The sequence below is a fragment of the Excalfactoria chinensis genome, chromosome 13 (assembly GCF_039878825.1).
Source record: "Excalfactoria chinensis isolate bCotChi1 chromosome 13, bCotChi1.hap2, whole genome shotgun sequence".
Taxonomy (NCBI): domain Eukaryota; kingdom Metazoa; phylum Chordata; class Aves; order Galliformes; family Phasianidae; genus Excalfactoria; species Excalfactoria chinensis.
The window spans coordinates 12,891,665-12,912,027 of record NC_092837.1 but is presented as its reverse complement, the minus strand read 5'-3'; the positions used below and the strand labels follow the sequence as shown (position 1 = coordinate 12,912,027).

Sequence of the window (20,363 nt, the reverse complement as noted above, 5' to 3'; positions counted from 1 at the left end):
TCTCGGTGGTTTTAACAGCTGAAAATATTAAAATTGAGTCAGACCCAGCGGGTGGAGGTTCGGTACTCATCTCTGCTGTGATTCAACCCGAAAACACGGGACTTCGCACTGTCCTTTTCCAGCAGCAGACAGTTGTAGAGGCGGCTCCCTGCCTGCACCCTCAACCCATCATCCCTTAAACACAATCGCAATCCTTAGTTACGAGGACCCTCCGGTCCTCTGAGGGCCATCTAGTCCAACTGCCCTGCAATGCACAGGGGACAACGCAGCTCCATCGGGTTGCCCAAGGCCTTATATAGCCTCATCTTGACAATCCCCAGGGATGGGGCATCACCCACATCACTGGGCATCCTGTGCCAGTGCCTCACCACCCTCACTGTAAAAGCTCTTGTCCCTCTATCTAACCTAAATCTACCCTCTTTGAGCTTGAAACCGTTTCCTCATTCTATCACCACAGACCGTGCTGAAGAAGTCTGTCCCCTTCTTTCCTGCAGCTCCCCTTCAGATACTGGAAGGCTGCTATCGCGTCACCTCAGAGCCTTCCCTTCTCCAGGCTGAAGTGCCGCAGCTCTCTCAGCCCGTCCTCTTAGAAGAGCTGTTCCATTCTGTGCATCATTTTTACAGCCCTCCTCTGGATGCACCCCAACATCTCCTGTTCACATAAAGATTGCATGGCCAGGCCCCAGCACGCTCTCCAAAGTGGTAATGAAGGGCTGCGGCCCAAGAGCTGCTGCGCTTTTGACCTTCATACCTGAAAAACAGAATCACAAAGCCGCACTGTCTCAGACATGAGAAACTTTGCTGTGGTGAGGAACGAGGGAATAAGCTGAACTGGAAAATCCTGTCATTCGCAAGGGCTGGGTGAGCCAACTCAGTAATTGCTTTTTTCCTTCCACCTCTAATGAGAACCCAAGCATTCATCAACATGTATTAAAAGCGCTCAGCCTCAACGCGACGTATTTCACTCCACGAAAAATAGATACTAATATAAGGGTGTCTGTCCACATCATGCTTTGCAATGTGACCCCTCTCTGCATACAAAGGGGCCTGTGCCAGCGGTGCGGCAGGGCTCGGTGCTGCTATACGCTCTGATGGCTCTAACTGGTGTTAACATTGCACCTGACTTCTCTACAGTTTGTCAGCCCAGACATCGGCAGAAAGGAGACCAAACAGCACAACTGACAGGTTCCCCAAACAGAAGCCTTTGCTCGGGCAGCACAGAGGAGCTCAGCTTATTGATACAAGTTTTCACAAGCTTCAGATTTTAATGATGTTTTAAAAATAAGGGTCTTGTTTGTTTGTTTGTTTTTTTAAGCTTTTAGTTGAAAGCTATCAGAGAACAACGGAAACCAGCAGCTTCATCAGACTCCAGCCATCCCATTATTCTGCCTGGCTCAGCTTTACTGCTACTACTCACTAACAGTTGTTGGTATCACCACACCATATCTTATCACAAGGAGTACAAACCACCAGCTGTCATATAAGGCATAAGAATCTCAGCTTCATCTCTATGGAGCACTTGTATTCTCCTGCTGTACATGGGGGAGAAAAAAAAAAGAGTCACTTCTGTTCTTTGTGGTTTCGATTCAGAGCTGAATGAAGTCAGGGGCAATGGTACAAGATCTGTAAATTTCTACTGCCTGTTTTCTGTGCTGCTTCTGAAACAAAAAGAAAAGAAAAAAAAAGAACACCCAGCAGGTAACAGAGGGAGAAAAAAATATTCACAGTTGTATAAAGCAACAGGTTTTTCTAGGAGGAGTGAAAGTCTACCATTGTTTTAGTGTTATAAGTATCATGAAAGTATGGTAGTAAATCACCACAGAACTCACTTCAGTTTGCAAGAAGACATTGGAATCAATTGCCCCTTTCTTTCATTTCAACATCCCTCACCATTTAATTCTGAATATGTGTTGCTTCACAAAAACAGATTTTCTAATAGGGAGAGCAGGTACATGGTCTTACTGATGTCTCATCAGGAGAGTCTTCAAACAAGTACCCCAACCTTCTGCTTTAAAACACTCAGTAATTGTAAAGCCTTGTCCACATTTGACACTGAGTGATAACGAGTTCTGAATTCCATGACTGTTTGTCTCTCATTATGAGCAGAGGCATTTGGGTTACAAACTTGTAGCGAACAGCAGCTGAGGGACTAAAGAGGACCACTTCAGTGACACCTCATTAAAGCTTTCAAAAGACATTTCTCAGGGTTCAGATAATGTGGCAATTTGATTTGTCCATGTGGATGGACAACTGCCAGCACCTCAAACTGCTTACAAAGAAAATCCCTCATAAGAATTCTCTAAAGCAGCAAAATGCGCTGACACGGCAGGATGCTGCACGCCTGCGGTAGACAATAAAATGGGCAGTTTTATTTGAAGCTTCTTTCGCAGTAAATTGTTTCATGAAATATTCATGCATACACATGTGAAAGCAGTAGGTCGCACTGTGAGATGTACTCACACAACAATTACATACGAAAATTAAGATTGGCCATTAAACCCGATTTTGTGCCTTGCATGTACACCTTAACACATCGATGGCAGCCAGCCCCCAAAGCTGGTGTTCTCTTCTTGATATTTCAGCCCATTCACTGAATAAAGAAACAATTAACTATAATTCTTGCAGAAGCACATACTTAGTCACAGGAAACAGAAGAATTACTGGGTCCCAGCACATACATAGCAAATGTATCTGCCTGATTCAGCTGATCTCACTCCTTAACCCCATCTCAGAACTTCTCCTTTTCATTGTCTATAACCCTTTTCCTAAATCTCTCCCCATCTCTCAGCTTCATATTGACTCTTATTTTTTCCTGCCATTCTCTCAGCTTTTCACAGCTTTCTAGCAATTCAGCTTGTCCCAGTATCACAGTTTTATATTTATTTCACTCTCTTCAGGAAACCACTTCTGCAGTATCTCTGATAATGACATCTCATATGATTACATACATTTTTACCACTTTCATAACACTGAGGAGTGCTGACTCCCAACAAATACACAGCAGCTGCGATTTACAACTTACCTAAGGGAAAGCCATACCAATCTCTGTGTTGAGAAGCTAGAGAGATGGGAGGTGATGTAAGGAAAGTGATGAATCAGCTTTTGTTCAGTGAACAAAAGAAGCACAGTTCCCTCCCCAGATCCCTTGCCAGCGGGGCTTAATTTAGAATACAAAGAATTTAAGTAAATAAAATAAAAATAATTAGGCTGAATAGTGGGAGAAGAATAATGGTCACATTCAGGAATCAGAGCAGCACATATTAGATGGGTACAAACCTCTAGTATTTATAACATCTCACAGTGCCAACTCTAAGTAAATAATTTGGAAAAAACTCATGTGAGGAAGCTATACAAATATAGGTCCAACTTCCACCTTACTGATAATGAAGCCAAGACAGAGACTCACTGTATTAGTGATAACTTGAAAATGTGTTTCGTTTCAAACCAGAGACGTTTCTATGTCTCCAGCTGAGCTGCCAGCTACTGAAGCACATTGCGTTATTGAACACTGGAAAGTCTCACTGTTTTGCCCACAGTCACACAGTGATTCAGAATCAGAGCTCGCATTCATACGTTGCCATTCCTGGGGCACAGTGATGGCAGTGTCCAGTAAACCATGCTGTCTGTTGTATTACATTGAAGAGGTTAGGACAGCAGAGGAGGTTTGTGCACAAATCTGCCTTAGGCTGGAAACACTTGGATAGTGTAGACTTGAAGAGCTGGACATTCTCACACATCACTGCTGTTACTGCCTGCTTAGAACAAGTTTCTTTAGTTTCACCCTAGAGCATCCCAGGCATAGGGTACATCAGGATGCCACGGAGCGGACATTTGCTTTAAGATTTCCGCACTGCTTTTCCCTCTTCCTTGCTCTGCTAGAATTCACCACAGCGTAAACCCAAGGAGTATCACCACAAAACAAACTTTTCTGTACAAAGATGCTGCTGTTTGGGCTCTGAGTTGCAATTACATGGTCTTAGTAAGACTCCTTTAACACTATGCACTTATTAATGTTAGGATTTAGCACCACCATGTGTTCTTACAGCTGAGTTTAAGGACATATTTTTCTGTGCCACATGAACACCACCAGAATCAGAGCATTTTTCAGCAATGTTGAGCACAAAATAGTCCTAGTCATGGCTCAGGCTTCAGGACACTAAAACACCATCATCATATCCAAAATGAAATATCATTTAGAAATAATGAATAGTTTTTTCAAACCAAAACCAAACAGAAAAACAATTAATGCCTCTTCTCCACAAGAGTTTTATCAAGACCAATTAGGAAATTATTAGAATGTATCAAAGAGATTGTCAGCAGAGAGCTGGTCACATCATAGTCTCATTTCTGTAGCCTGAATGTTCTAAATAGGCCCGCAGGGTGCACAGTTTTATGACAGGGTGTGACTTTAATTACTACTTGCAACTCTGGAAGCTTTCCAGCACTGCTGTAACATGCTGCCTCAGTGCAGAGGACAACTATCATGAAAAGCCCTTCGTGACTAGAATACATACACACTAACTGGTTTAACAGGGATTTGAGTGCAGTCAGAAGCTACACCTGACACAAACAGTCAGTGAAGTAACCTCCCCATTTGCATTGCTTTTCTGGAAACCACAGCACTTTTTACGCTTAAAATCTGAATATAGAACAAAACTCAAAATCCGCATCCAAGCAGGAAACGCATGAAATTAATTCCCAGTCAGAAGAAAAAAGGACTGTGGAAAACCAGGCTTCTGTACAGCTTTGTTTTATATCGCACCTTGCTCAGGTTTGCAACACAACGCGAGGGGCAGTTCTAAATGCAAAAGCTCATCTTTGTGCAAACTACAGCCTTCCTTCTACACTCGTTCCCAATGGCACAAAGCAACTACAGCTGAGAACCCCAGCAGCCCCCCAAGATGGCACCACAGGTACAAGGGATGCAAAAGCACACTCTGCCATGAAGGGCTCAGCTTAGAAGGACTTAGAACTTAGAAAGGACTTCTGGGCATCAATAAGCCTCCTGTGAAGGTTATTAATGAAAGAGAGAAGCCGATGGCAGCGAGCTGGGGGCTGCGGGCCCTGCCAGGCCACTCGCTCCGTGCTACCTGTGGATTTTACCTCAAAAATAAAACCAAAAGTCAATAAAATAAGGAATTCCCGTCAGAACAGGAGAGCAGCAAAACGGACCCTCCTGCTCGTGTACCACTCTGACACATCTCGGCGTCTCCCGGCACACACAGACCATCACGGAACTCCGTCCGGTACCGGCCCGGCCCGCCTGGACACACGGTCACGGTTCGGCCTACACCAACAGACCCAGCCAACACCGCTCCAACACCGCGCTCCACCGAGCGGGAATCAGCGCACATCCGGTATCCCTCCGCTTCCGGCGCGCTCCACTTCCGCTTCCGGTGCGGCGGATCGCGGGTCGGTGCCGGTTCCGTTGCCAGGGTGAGGGGCCGCATCGCGCTGCCGCGGGTGGGGCTGGGGCTGGCGGGCAACGCCTCTGCGGCCGCTGTCGCCGTGGGGGGCCGGACCTGAAGCCTCCGTGCGCGGTAGCACCGGGCATTCCCGTGCCGGTGGTGCGAGGGCCGCGCGCGGCGCTTCGGGGTGAGCGCGTCTCTCCTGGCTCCGGAACGTCCGCGGCACAGCGGGGCCTGCAGCCGCGCGCGGCCTCCGCTCTCCCCGTGTCACCGCCGGGACGGCTCGGACGGGACCGGACTCCAGCCGGGGACCCGCAGCCGTTCCTGAGCGCTCCGTCCCCGTTCCGTGCTGCAGTTCCCCTCCCGCGGGTTGCGTTTGTCGTGCTCACGTTTTACGCTGCTGGGTGAGATACGCAGAAACGTGGAGCTGTGCCGTTTCTCTCCCTCCCAGATCTCCCAAGACAAACGCTTTTTCTGGCCCACTGCCCCTTTAACTTTAGGCTCTTGGTGGCCTGCGGGGCTCTGACAATGTCAGCCATCTGACCATGTAAGCAACTAGAACAAACTCTGTTTCACTACCTTTCAGTTTCCTTTCTATACAGTCCAGACCATAGAAACTGTGAAAATCCCTGTGACCTTCTCTTTGGTCCTCATTGAGTCACTGAATGGCTTGGGCTGGAAGGGATCTGAAAGAGCATCTAGTTCCAGCTCCTTGCCTTTAATTTGTTGTCCCATAAACATTGATTCTGGTGTCCACACCCAGTTCCATCAGTGTTTTGCACTGAATAAAGGTCTTTCTGTTTGGTGTTTCTGATAACCTTCATCATTGTACTTCTGCAAGGACTGGCAGCTGATGAGTGCTCTGCTTTGAAGGGATCCTTTCAGTTTGACAGAGGCCTGAGAAGTTTCCTTATTGCTTTTACTCTGTGCATGTGCTTGCAGAATGACTTCAGGCATGTGGTACAGTTGAGAAAGCAGGCCACAAACTCATCTTTCTAAGCCTAGAAATCTTGGTCTGAGGTTTATGGGCAGAGGTCATTTGTGATAATGAGCTAACACTGCTGATATGCAGCTTTAACCTCAGTTGATTCTCTTAGTACTTCAAAGACCATCTTTCACAGAATAATACTAATTCACAGGCTAGTGCTATTCCCTGTCCAATTTGGAGATATTTTAAAAAATAATAAAATTTGATTGTTCTAAAATTTATTCAGTTTGTTTTCAGGGATCTTAGAGGAGATAGTGAGGAAGAATGGCTTTTATTGTCCTCAGCAGGCAGGTTGTATCTGATCCTCCATTTCATATTTGATTGGAGCTTGGTGAGTATATCTGAGTAATTACTTGATTGTTCTTAGCAAAGGATATTGTATAGGCAGAATTAGTTTGGATGAGAGCAGGTAACTGCTGAGAGTGATGCTTGAGAGGATGAGGAGTCAGACTTTTATTGGAGTTCTGGCTTTTATTGGAATTGCCAGACCTGAATTGCTTGGTACAATGCATTTCTCTAAGGTGGACACTCTCAGGTTTGGTTTGGTTTGGTTTTCATGGCTCTTCTCTTTACTTTTTGGTCAGCAATCTTTCAAGGACATTCTCACCATTAGTTGTGCAGAGGCATTCTCTGGTTCTCTGACAGTTTGAAATGGCCTTTTCATACCCAGTCCTTGATTCTCTGCTTCCAAACGTTGGCAGAAGCAAACATGTTTTTCCTTTCCCAGAAAGCTAGAAGTCTTGCTTCTGTCTTTAGTGTGGGAATAAACTGTTGAATAGAATTCACATAAATGATCTGGCGTAAATTAAAGGTAGTTGTAATTACGATTATTTTGTCAGCACTGCAATGAAAGTGCAGTTCTTACAGTGTAATTGTACTATGTAGGTGTGTATTTTGGCTTTGTTTTCAAACTCCTGCTTTGATATTGCTACAGTGAGACGTGACCTGAGGTGTATTACTGCAGCTACTGCACAGATCTCAGTGAAAGTGAGTAGGGAAAGTGATCCACTTGAACTGTTGGTTCAGAACTGTTTTGGTTGGGGTTTTTTATTGTATTTTAGGAATTTCTTACTTGCTGTTTAGTAGCCACCTATGTTATGGGTGGGTTGGTTGTGAAATTATTGCAGAGGACATTGAAATGACATTTCTGATGCTGCAGTACTCTGCTTGAGTGCTGGCTGTGCTGCAAAAAGCTGTACCTGCACAGAACACACAGCAAGCGAGCTTGTGATACAGCAGACAGTGAATGTGACATTGCTAAATACATCAAAGTGGAACTCAAAGCCACAGCTGTAGTGCTGTTCTTTCTCCCTTAGTTTCAGCATTTTATTAACATTCATCACCTGTGCATGCAAAACAAGCAGCTCACTGATGTACAATACCACTAAAACGTACAGACTATAATGTTTGTCTTCTGAAAAAAGAAACCACTGCTCCTATTTCTTGCTTACATGATCATTGCATTTTCCTCCTCCAGCAGATTTGTCAGGAAATAACACTGAACATATGCTTCAAGGATGTCTCTCTCTCTTATAATAAAATGGGGCGGACAGGAGTATACGATAACCTCGCTATCAGAAGAGGACACTGTGTTGGATCTGAAGCAGTCTCTTAAAGGCCTTACTGGAGTGTTACCAGAGCGCCAAAAATTACTTGGGCTTAAGATGAAGGGTAACTATTTGTATTTGTTATTTGTTTTGGATGCACGGGAGATATTTAAGGAAGAGCATCCTCTTAGCTTAGTCAAGATGTGTGTATTAACAGAGCATCTACCTCCCAGATCTAGCTTTTGAATGAGCACACACAGAGGGATTTGATACATCACTATGTAGTTCATTACTGATACATCTAAAGGGTCATTTTTAATGGCTGATGTGAAGCAGGTGTACCTTAAACAGTTTTAATTCTTGTTAGTCAGACAAGTAGCATGTCTGTGGATAGAGGATGACAATGCAGCTTGGAGTATTCTTGTGTTTTATGGGTAGCTAATTTCAATTAAGCATGAAATTTACTGACAGTTTACTAAAATCTCTCAGTTTGAAAAGAAAAAAGAAATGAACAAAAATGAACAACAAAAAAGCAAACAGAACTCTTATTGTATTTTAGGGAAACCTGCGGATGATGATGTTAAGCTTGGAGCGCTCAAGTTAAAACCAAATACTAAAATCATGATGATGGGCACTCGTGAAGAGAGTTTGGTAAATATTTTACTTGCTTATTAGCTTTATAAGAGGGGGAAGAAAAAGTGCATCTCCTCATTATGATTTTAAATCACTGCAAAATTAGTACTGCAGTAGATTTCTGGTATTTATGTAAACTTTTCTATAGAACTTGAATAGCATTAAAATCCCTTGTTTTGGGCTTAAAGTACAAACCTACAACTGTGATATTCCCACTGACTTCTGAAACCTAATGATCAGTGTATTTGAGCATTTTTTTCTACTAGAGAAGTAAAATCACTTTTGTTAATTTTCATTTTTTGACTGTAATGTACAGTAACAGGGCCTGGATATGCACTGTTTTCTTTTAGTGATCCCAGTTATCTCTTACTATTATTCCACTAGGAAGATGTTCTTGGGCCGCCTCCTGATAACGATGATGTCATCAATGACTTTGATATTGAAGAGGAAGTTGTGGAAGTAGAAAACAGGTTAGGAATTCGAGCTATTAAAAACCTGTCCTGTTATGGAACTTGCTGTGTGCATTTTAATTAACTGTAACTTTTTGTACTCTTATATTAGGGAAGAAAACCTACTAAAAATTTCTCGCAGAGTTAAAGAATACAAAGTGGAAATTCTGAATCCTCCCAGGGAAGGAAAGAAGCTGCTGGTGCTAGATGTTGATTATACACTATTTGGTGAGACTTTATGCAACCTGTGGGGTTGGTTTAAGAGAGCAATTTATTTGCTAGTTCCTTATGTTCAATTTACAAATATACTTCAGTTATTTTGGCTCGTGTTGTACTACATAACTTCTGTTTTGTAACATTTTGAGGTCTTCTGCTCATATTTTAGGAAGCAGTGGCATTTGTAAACATTGTATGTTGTCATACTTCACATCCTACACTCTATAATCAATTTCTGCCTTCTTGTATTCTTTTTAGACCACAGATCTTGCGCTGAAACTGGAGTAGAACTGATGAGGCCGTACCTTCATGAGTTCCTGACATCTGCATATGAGGATTATGATATTGTAATTTGGTGTAAGTTTATGTACTCAGTGCTGAGACTTCATTATAAACTATCATTTGGAGCAGAGGCTCCAGCTGGGAGGTTTTTATATCACTTTTTAGTGTGAATTACAAGATGTAAAGCAGTACATGAACATTCAGCTGTGATGTATTCACCAGGAATATTGCTGTTATGAATGGATCTAATAACAGTATAAAGCTCAATATCCGTTTGCTGAATGTCACTTTATACAAGCAAACACTTAAAATAACACAGTTATAAAAGCAGCAAACACTGCTGGGTAGCTTAGCTCTACAAATAATTTCAGTCTAGACAATAAGCCATAGCAATAAAAAACTGGAAATGGACCAAACTCACATGTCTATAGGGATGGCTGATGCTTTGCTTTAGTGCAACTTCACTTCCTGTCTGACAGCTGGAGCCAACGTAAAATTTAAACTTGTTTTACAAAACTTAGCTTTCAAAGTCTGAAACGATGCTTCCACATATTCCTAGGTCAGCTGGCAATGTTGATGCTTTGTCCTTTCTCAACGTTATGAATTCTTACAGTGCTTCCAGGAGAAAATCCCATAAAGACAACGTTCCTCAAACCAGATATAGCCTGTTCTATGGCCCTCAAGAATGTAATTCACTAACAACTGATCTAGAAAATGTTTTTAAATACATGCAGTGCTTAATCTGGTTTTCATTTGAAAGTTAATCTTTTCCAAATTAAAATAAACTTCCATAAAGGCAGACTGTCATGAAAGCAGTGAACCCTGAAAGCTGTGACAAGGATGGGTCTTTCTGAAATGGAAGTCTGTAAACCAAATTGATACCTAAACAGTTTTTTGCCTTTTTTTTATTTTATTTTTTTAAATCTATTAATGATGTACTGATAAATAATTATTTGGTTTATCCCTTTCAGCTGCTACCAATATGAAGTGGATTGAAGCTAAAATGAAAGTAAGTTGTTCTGAAAAGGTGCAATTTGTTTCTACTCTAGCTTGCTGTTCATCTAGTTGGGTTTATGTTCAGTGTTACAGAGAGATTTAGTGACTGAGGAGACTGTATTAATCCAAATCCAAGTTTTCTAAAGCTTTGTAGTCACTTTAAAATACCTTTGACACAAAACTAGATAAAATCTAATTTTAGAACTCCACACAAGCCATCAAAGCAGGAGGCACTAAATTTAGCAGAACTAAGCACAAGTCAGTACTTGCTGAAACTTAGTCACATAGCCTTCGCTGTTGCTTTCATCTTAGCTCTAATTATAGAGTTCTAATCTCAAGCACAGCACAGTTCTTTAAGAGAATGGACAGATGTGGCATGCTGGAATAGGTTATCAAGAGAAAACATTTCATCTTCATCCTGTACCTCTTTCAGCTGTGTGATTTTGTTTCTTCCTCTGCTTTATTAAAACATCTGTAAAAGCTCCTCTTTCAATCCTGGTTTCTTCCATACCTAAACTGGGCGACAAGCCAGCTTTGCACAGCTGACCTAGTAAACATATTTACAGCCACGCTTAGCTGTAAACTTAATGAGCTTAGTAAGATGTGCTGCTGCACGTTTGGTTGGTGGGTTGGTTTTTGTTTATGAATCAAAACTTGAGTCACAAAAAAAAACCAACATCCGAATTTAAACTTTATCTCACTTTCTTTTTTAATTGACTTTTTTCAAGCTGTAATGTAGCAAGGAATTTATAAACGTCGTCTATTTCAAAACAGTGATTTTTTTTTTTTTAAAGCAAAAAATCCTTCAGAACGATCTCAGAAATGAGAACCTTTAATCAGAACTCTGACCTGGGATTAGCACAATTAAAATCAGTATTGAGACTTGCAAACACTATTTCTGTACCAGTATTCCATCTCTTGTTTATGTTTTATCTATGAATCAAGTGTATTTTATCGATAAAGATACTGTAACTACAGCTTTGTAATATAGAACTATGACTTCAAGCTAGAATACGTTTGTGGCTCAAATATTCTTGAAACAGTTTGTGGTTGTTACCATGCAGTTAATTCTCTGGCTGTATCAAAACCACTGTATCAGATAGAGGTAAGTGCAAGTGTGATGAAATAGAATATGAGCATCACATCTTGCATGTGGGATTTACCATTTAAGGGAAAAACCTTTGTTTTGCTGCAGAATCCATCGTAGCAATAGGATTAAATCTAGTGGAAGACCATTGTTCTAAACAGGGCTGTTTACCTTGCACTGGTCACCTTTTCAGCCCTTCATGTTAGCAGTTCACAACCTCCCCGTGCCTACTGCTATGTCTCAGCTGAGATTCCTAACACTAGCCCACAAAACTATTGCTTCTCCCTAAACTAATTGCACCTCTTCAAGTATCGCTTTTTGTCTGGGAGCAATGATCCCAGCAATACTTGACACTGATGAGTTTTTTAAAGTACAAAGCAGAAACAGTATTAAAAAGAGAAATGTCAGGTAACTATGTTTAGTCTCTTATTCTCCATCTATTTATGCCCAGAATTCAGATGATACAGAACAGCTGTTTTTCAGTATAAGAGGACATTAACCCTAGTATTTAGCACTGTTCATTTGCAAGATTCATCTGTACAGCAGTAGAATTGTTATCATCTGAAGCTTTAATAATTAATCATTGTGATGCAGGAGCTTGGTGTGAGCACTAATGCAAACTACAAGATAACCTTTATGTTGGACAGTGCTGCCATGATAACAGTGCACACTCCTCGAAGAGGACTAATAGATGTAAGTATAGTTCTTTCCTCATTATTTTCTACATTCAGATTACATGTTATCATACTCCATTGAAATGTTTACCAATAAGGTTTACCAGGCTTCTTTTTTACACGTTATTCTTGCAGGTGAAGCCTCTTGGTGTTATCTGGGGAAAGTTTTCAGAGTATTACAGCAAAAAGAATACTATTATGTTCGATGATATTGGCCGAAACTTCCTAATGAATCCACAAAATGGACTCAAGGTAACATTAACTGGAAATTTTATATATTACCATTTTTTAATATAATTTATGTATTACTTTCTCATATTTCCTGCTTTATATTAAAGTAAGACTGTTGTTAACTAGCAAAGGTGCATATTTTATTGTATTTCCTATTTAGATTGCCCTTTGGTTGGACTAGCACTCCCCTCATTGTAGTTTTAAAGCGTTGATTCCCTAAACGAGCTTTTAAGAGACTTCCAAAGCACTTAAATTGTTATTTCTGCTTACGTTGTTACTGCAAACTATAATCAATGTGGACATTGTTGACAGGCAACATTAAAATGTGATGTTGAATCGTTAAGAGTGGTTGTATTCAGAAAACAAATCAAATAACAAGCTGCTGTACTTCATGTTAGCACGTCAACACAACAGCAAGCATTTTGTTCCCCACTGGTAATTAATACCTGGAGCCACTTTGACTGCAAAATAGCAAATATTTCATTTTATAAAACTGTCAACTAGTTCCTGCTTCAAAACTCCTAATCATCAGTGCTGGCTCTGAATAAGAACACAACTTAATTCTGTGGTGCAACAATATGTACTACAAGAATCTCTGCAAGTTTCTTTAAAACAAATTCAAAAACAGAAATCTAAGATTGTGTTACTAGGAAAATATCCACGATTTGAGGTAGATGGCAATTGTTGATACCTGTCAAGATGGCATTGATTGGAACTGCTCAAAATTACTAGAATCAAGGATCGTGCTGGGAGAGGATTAGCCAGAGAGCTCCCTCTAGTTCAGATTTCAAAGATGTTTGTCAAAATGTTACTAACAGAGCTGCAGAATAGAAAGTCGGATCACTAAAACAAGGTGCAGGTATAATGTATTCCAAGCTTAAAGCAGTTGTCAGACAAGCTTTACTTCTAACATCTCTTGTCACAGAAGCTGTGATTGTAGTCAGATGCATTTTGTTTAAAAAAAAAAAAGCATCTGGTTCCAAGGATGCCACACAGCTCAAAGCACAGCTGAAACCCCCTCATTTCTCCTGCAAAAACATCTATGAAATCATGTTAGGAAATGTGACAGTCCATCACAGATCGATTTATCATTCTGACTGCCTGGGAGAGAAAGGCTTGAAGAAATACAAGATTGACAGAACAGATTTCTTCCTGGTGAACATGCAAGACAAAACCCCTGAAATCCAGATTGCATCAATAAAAAGACAAATTGGAGGTGGCCGCTAATGGAAAATTTTTTCTTCCTCTCACCTAAAAGAAGTTAAAATTTGACGCAGCACTGACAGTATTTTGACTGTGTGGTAAACGTTGTAGAATCGTAAGCGTTTTTCTCACTTGGAGCAGATGATGATAACCACTTTTTTTTTTTAATAGATAAGGCCTTTTATGAAAGCACATTTAAATCGGGATAAAGACAAGGAGCTTCTAAAGCTCACTCAGTACCTCAAAGAAATCGCAAAATTAGATGACTTTTTGGAGCTGAATCATAAACACTGGGAAAGGTAGGAACAAAGTCAAAAACCTTCTTTCTGTTTCTGACCCCACTGTGTTTTGCTTAATGTCATTTGTAGTAAGACCACAAACAGCTGAGCTGGTGAACTTTGATATGACTTAAAGCTACAAATGTCATTTAGTTTGAGCAGCATTTTAAAAGGCCTGTAGTGCTTAGGCTGCCTCTCTAGGAAGTTAAGGTTTCTGACAGAACAGACCTTCTTTTTCCTACTACTTCAGAGCTCAGGACCACTGAAGCAGTTATGCTTCTTAAAAGGGGAAAAAAAAGTTCTGAAGAAGCCTGATCCTTGTAAATTTCCTTTTCTCCACTCCTACAAAGTTAGGCTGTCAGTTCAGACCTCACGTCCTTTGCAGCATGGAGGTTACTTCTGAGGTTTGTGTTGTTAGGGTGGCTCTCAGGCACTATACAGGTATGTGGTACTACAGCATTCACCAGTAATGTAAGCGTTACAGATCCAAGTTCTCCAAATGCTTAAATTAAGCATCAGTTACCATCCTAATTCTTGCTGTAGAATGACCAGCTGAAGCATTTAGGTAAAATTATCATGTTTGATCTTATGCATTAGCCTGGATCTTCAATACAAGTAAAAAAAAGAGCGTGGACAATATGCTATTAAAAATACACCCATTCAGTGCTTAAAAGAACAGCCTTGCAAACTTGATTGCAGTCTAATTTCTGGTTATTAATAATTAGATTTTTAGTGAAAAAAAATGTAGTTTGTGCATATAAAAGATGGATATGTTTGTGCCTGCTTATTTTGTGTGAAACTATTTTTGCTTCTTTCAGGTATCTTTCAAAGAAACAAGGACAATAACAGTAACAAAATCGTTTAGCACTGAATCAAAGGGAACTTCACTCAGATCATTGGACTTTTCCTTGCTTATACGCTAGAGTATAATAGTGCTGGACACTGGATACAATGCCAGAACGACTGCTATACTTGGTCTTCCAGTTGGATGGTTGTGGGTTATTTTTAGTTGTTGTTTTGTTTCATGGTGGGGTTTTTTTTGTTTGTTTTCTCCTAAAGATCACAGCAATAAGCTCAGAGTGGGAGAAACAAGTCAGTTTCTTGAGTTTTTCTAACATTCAGTTCTACAGTGTTACTACAAATAGTTTCTTCTCCTTTTCTGCTCAAGTACAACCAACCATAACCGTCAAAGACCAAAACCATTCTCAAACTAGAAAAGTAAACAATTAGACCAAAAAAGTTGAGTAAGGAGCCAATTTTGACAGTGTATGAATTGTATAAGCCCTCTATTCCCTTCAGCTTTAGAAACAGTCTCCCTCACCCAGTCCAGTATTTAAAGCTATACAAGTTGTCTAAGTTTGGTATGTATTAGTATGTCAGTGTTTCTCTGTGCAAGACAGTAAGATGGGAAGGTACCACCTCTGTGGCCAGTTTCTCCCAGTATGTGAACTTGTACTATAAAGCAGTGTTTACTGGAAAACAAGACTGCAACTCGAGGGAGAAAAATCCCACTCCTATCTGGTAAGTGAAAAGCAGCCTGCCTGAAAAATTCTCATACATCAAACAAAGGGTTTAGGCCTCAGATGGGAAAGTCTCATCCCTAACAAAGCATGAACAAAACCCTTGTTCTCTTCTAGCTCAATCTTGTCAAAGTGCAAACACTGTGTTTAAATACAATATCCAGCCATACTGTTCTTAAAACGTCATTTCCTTGCGCTGCTTATGCCTGCACTGTAGAAGTGTGATGTGACTGCTGGTTGGCATTACCAACACTTGTGCGTTACGCAGTTCATGTATTTGAAAGAAGTCTGACCCTTTCAAATAAAAATGGTATATATTGTTCTTAAGGAACTATAGCAGTTGTGTAAATAATAAATACCTTTTTCATAACTCCGCGTCCTGTTCTGTCTTATCTATTTGGTTCCCCTAACAGAGGATCCAATGATGACCTCCATTTTGAGGTGCTTCTTCAAAAATCCACAGACACAGATTTCATATCAGTTGTTAAATAAGAGACCAGTATGTGCCGCTGCAGATTAGAGCGCTGGTATTGAATGGCAAAGCGTGTAGCTGCATGGGAAAGGAACCTTGACAGCAAATGTCAGAATGTCAGGACAGCAGACACAAATGAGCTGTTAAGATGAGCACGTTAGGCTCCGGCTCAATGACCTGTCAGAAGATATACAGTTTCTTATGTGCTGCTCTTTGTGGTTTAGTGCCAACTCAAGCTGTGTTTTAAACCAGTAAACCCGAAACCTGATGCATAAAAATCTTTTTTGGCAAGAATGGAAGGTGAATTTCTGAAGCTTTGCCTCCTAGAGCTGATATCTGAACTGGATGGCTGACTCGCTTGTATGTGGAAGACGGTCCAAAAGTAATGCCTCCTATTTACTTCCATAGAAACTAAAACAGGAAAAAAAGGGCTCAATAACACTATTTGATGGAGAAAATTCTCACCTACAGAACCACTAGCTATGCATTTTCACCAGCAATGAACCAGAGTCTGCATACCACACTCACTAAAACCTGCACCAGCAGAGGTAACCCTCTGTTTTAGAGCTGCCTTGACAACATTGCTAGGAAAATGTTGTCTATGCAGCCCATCTTTATCATTCCAAACAGATGAAAGTCAAAAGGTGCCTACATGGCAGATGTGGTAGGACAGCTCAGCCAATATGCTCCATGGTCTTCAGTCTGACTTCCACATCAGATGCTGTTGTGTCTGTCAGTCCACCCCTTTGCTGCCAACTATCATGCAGCAACAAAACATAACAGAGTAATGGTAGGAAGGTTCAGCTTCTACTGCCATACCAGCAATATCCACGCTCCCCTTTGTGGGCCAACATAGTAAAATTGGAGGCATTACTTTCAGAGCAGCCATTGTACTTTGAGCGTAAATCTACTCTGAGGTTTGAACTGTGAACAAAAGTTCACAGAACAAAGAACACAGGGTTGGTATACAATGTACTACACCAGAACGTGCTGAGCCTGACAGCTGGAGAAGACAGAACCAAGGGAATGTGTTTAAACACACAGAATTTGAATGGTGCTGAATAGAAACCTGGGTGCTTCACTGGCTCTCGAAAGTGCTGCAGTTTTCCTCAGCTGACAGACTGAGATACATGAAATTATAAAGCTGTGCATAAGTCAGGTGCTAAACTGATATTCACCACATCCCACTGCACCAGAGCAAGGGCTCACTCATGTGAACTGAAGCAGCTTAAAGCCATTATAAGAGTGGCAGGTAGTGATCCGCTGCAATTTGTTGCCAATGGCCAGAGCTGAGGCAGGTGCTATCAGCAAGTTCAGAAAGGAATTCAGCTCTCTCATTTCTACAGTGGGACATTTCCAGGCCTCACTTACTTTACAGATCATCTGATTTGTGCCAAACTACCAACATTTACAACAGCTGCTAAGGAAAATGAATGCTATTCTAATTAGCCCTCAGATGAGGTTGTCACTGCTTGAGGAAAACAGCCATGCTGACATTGCTTCTCTGTTTTGATACTGAAGGCAGTTTGACCCACTTGTATTTCCAAAGCATGAATAAACATTGGGAATAACTATTGATGCCCTGCACTTTGTTAATGTGCAGTTCTCTTTATTACATTGGGTCTCTGAGAAGTATTTCAACACCTGTTTTCACAACCTATTAAACAAAAAGGGATTAAAATAATCAAAGGAAGAATGCAGCTTAATGATAGAGTTCTATTCACTGTTCTGTGCCACACTGGAGAAGCAACAAATAGACCAGTCAGAAGCATTCCAAATATTTCCATGTGTCAGATTGTACCGGACTCCCAGTACATGTCAAGTATTTTGTATGGTGTTCTGTCTGATTATTCATACCAAAAGAGACAGACCATTTGGAAATGAAGTTATTTCTGTAAGCTCTGGATATCTGACAGCTCTAATACCTCCCGGTGGTGTGAATGCTCATCACCAGAGGTACACGGTGACAGCTGAAGCCAAGAACTGAACTGCAAATTCAGCTCCACAAATCCTGCTGTATGACTGTGAAATTTACAGCTAGTTGCCAATTTTTATTCCCGACTTGATGTGTGACTGACAGCAAATGGATGCCAAAAGGTTTAAGACTATTTTCCACTCTGTCTATTCGGGATGTATTTAAGACTGATGTGAGGAGCATCGAATACTTCCTCCCTTCCAATAAGATGAAGCTCATGCAAAAATGGTTTCAGAGGGCAGTGAGAAGCACTCTTGATTCACTAAGGCTGCTAAAGACTAGAAGCTCTGGATGAAAAAGGGCAGAATCCTCCAATGTTGCAATATTGACATTGCAGCAGTCATGTTGGGTGCTACACAGAATGAGTGTGGGTGACCACCGCACCCAGATGAAGTGGCTGATGGATTGATGGAGTAAGAACTGAGTGGAAAGGGTAACACTGAGGAAGAAAACACAGGAAGAAGAAACACTAGAAGAGGAAAACACTCCTCTCTCCTGCAGAAGACACGACACACCTCTCAAACACCATGAGCTTCTTATATGGATCATACTTAGCAGCATCACGTGACAAACATGAGTTGCAGAGCATTGTACTGCTACCCACACTTCTTAAGAGGCCATTAATCAAGATATTAAGTTTAAGGAACAAGCTAACCTAAATGCCTCGAGGTCTGGAAGAACTGCCTCATAATTAGAGAGGAGCTATTCCAGTTTGGTTCAGTTTTCACAGAGAATGGTAAGAAATGGCCACTGTGACATACAGCACTGCTTGATCCCAACTCCAGACCACATTGCCAGCTTCAGACCCTCATTTCCTACAGCTCAGCTGTACTGCCAACCCCACATCCCCTCTGCTACAATCCCCAGTTGTCTTTTGATCCCTGATGCACACTGGAGGCCTCCATCTCACCATCCACACCTCAGTCCTTTCCCAGTGGCATCCTGCAACAGGATTTCAAACTGTTTATACACCAATGAGCTTTCTCACACAACCCTAAACTTCATTACTTATGCTTATTCATTAAATGTTCACATCCCTGGAGATTTCTCAGTGCTTTTGATACTGTGAGCACTCAGATATCATTTAGTTTGCAGCAGTGCATGGCTGTTTATTTGTGTGCTATTGGCATAGCAGTCCCTGAATGCTGTGCAGGAGGTAGCGTTGTGGCATTGTCAGAGTGCTTTGATTTACACTGTGCATTATTGATGTGCTGCAAGCTAGGAGGTCCCTTGGCAGACATCTAAGTTCCTTCCTCAGGTGTTTTGCTCTTGTTTGGGTCATACTGGAAGAGCAAGCAGCAGCACAGGAAGCACATATTTAACAAACAGCAAAAGAACTGTGAGATATGATGCTTCCTAAAGGAAACTGAGCTGGATCTGGTAAGCCTCGCAACAAGCAACACCAGGTCTTTACCCTGCTCTCTATGTTCAGTCTGCAATTCACTACATATCTGGGTATGCAACGTTTGTGAGCAGCATAGACTGCAAGCACCAGATGAATCTCAAGCACATGCCCCAGGTGATGCAAGTGGGACTGCTGGGTCCCTCTGCTGTCCTAGTGATGGATATTGCTTCAATTGGGACCAAAATGCATACTTTCATAAAAGAATAGATTGGAGATGAAAATGAGACTGTGACGGCATTCTCTCCAAATCTAGTGCATCCCTTGCAGATATGTCTAGACAGAACAGCTGTGTAGAAACACCTTTCTCTATAAGAAATACTAACAAGATGAAGAGACTCTGTATCTGTTCCAAGCTGCAGATAAAAGTGGGTTTGTAACTCAATCTGAACGCTACCAGTGAACAACAAATGAGCTGGGACAAGCACATTCAGAGCTACTAAACTGCTTCATTTCAATTGCAGTTGGGAGAAAACAAGCAGATAATTGAAAATCCTGCCTTCCTTAAACAGAACCAAAACACCTCATTTTCTAAGTGTGTTCCCACTTTCAAATAGCCCTAATTTTAAGAAGTCGAGTAAACTTAAGTGATTTTTCTCCCCTTAATCTGACATGGTTGGTTTGGTTGGTTCACTGAGAAGTACCTAACATCTCCCTGAAGAGATGTTTTACTTCAGACAAGGTGAGATGTGACCGAGTTTAGGCAGATCTAGTTCCATCACCAATAAACCACAGCGCGTGGCTTTATGGAATGGAATTCACACAGCATTTCTGTGATACCCATGCAACTGGTTAATTTGAACTCAATTATTACACTGACAAAAGCAATCTGACAACATGAAGATGACTGTATCCGGTATAAAACTTCCAGGTGCTCTAAGATACCCGCCCAGTTCAACTTACATTGCCATTGCAGAACCACCTGTTGCTCTCAGAGGCGTGGAAAGAAGAGTTGAGTACCAGTGCCAGGAGTGCTGGGGCTTGGTGCTGGTCTTGGAGCAT

General features: G+C 41.3%; 2 protein-coding genes across 3 annotated transcripts in view; one reads left to right on the top strand and one right to left on the bottom strand.

Annotated features, from left to right (window-relative positions):
- RNF145 (ring finger protein 145) overlaps positions 1 to 5,367 on the bottom strand; it is a 43,282-nt gene extending 37,915 nt beyond the window's left edge. The window contains exon 1 of the mRNA XM_072348107.1: positions 5,173 to 5,367. The gene's annotated coding sequence lies outside the window, so the exon portion shown is untranslated. The remainder of the gene's footprint in view (positions 1 to 5,172) is intronic.
- Positions 5,366 to 15,882, top strand: UBLCP1 (ubiquitin like domain containing CTD phosphatase 1). 2 transcript variants are annotated; one of them, XM_072348109.1, is made up of 11 exons: positions 5,366 to 5,436; positions 7,877 to 8,067; positions 8,503 to 8,594; positions 8,961 to 9,046; positions 9,138 to 9,253; positions 9,500 to 9,598; positions 10,495 to 10,532; positions 12,201 to 12,299; positions 12,416 to 12,532; positions 13,886 to 14,013; positions 14,811 to 15,882. In XM_072348109.1, the coding sequence occupies exons 2-11, from the start codon at positions 7,914 to 7,916 to the stop codon at positions 14,836 to 14,838; spliced, it is 957 nt and encodes a 318-aa protein (XP_072204210.1). In that variant the 5' UTR covers positions 5,366 to 5,436; positions 7,877 to 7,913; the 3' UTR covers positions 14,839 to 15,882. The 2 variants fall into 2 exon arrangements, with proteins under 2 accessions (XP_072204210.1, XP_072204211.1); XM_072348110.1 differs by having other exon boundaries at positions 5,384 to 5,436; positions 7,874 to 8,067.
- The last annotated feature ends 4,481 nt before the right edge of the window (positions 15,883 to 20,363 follow it).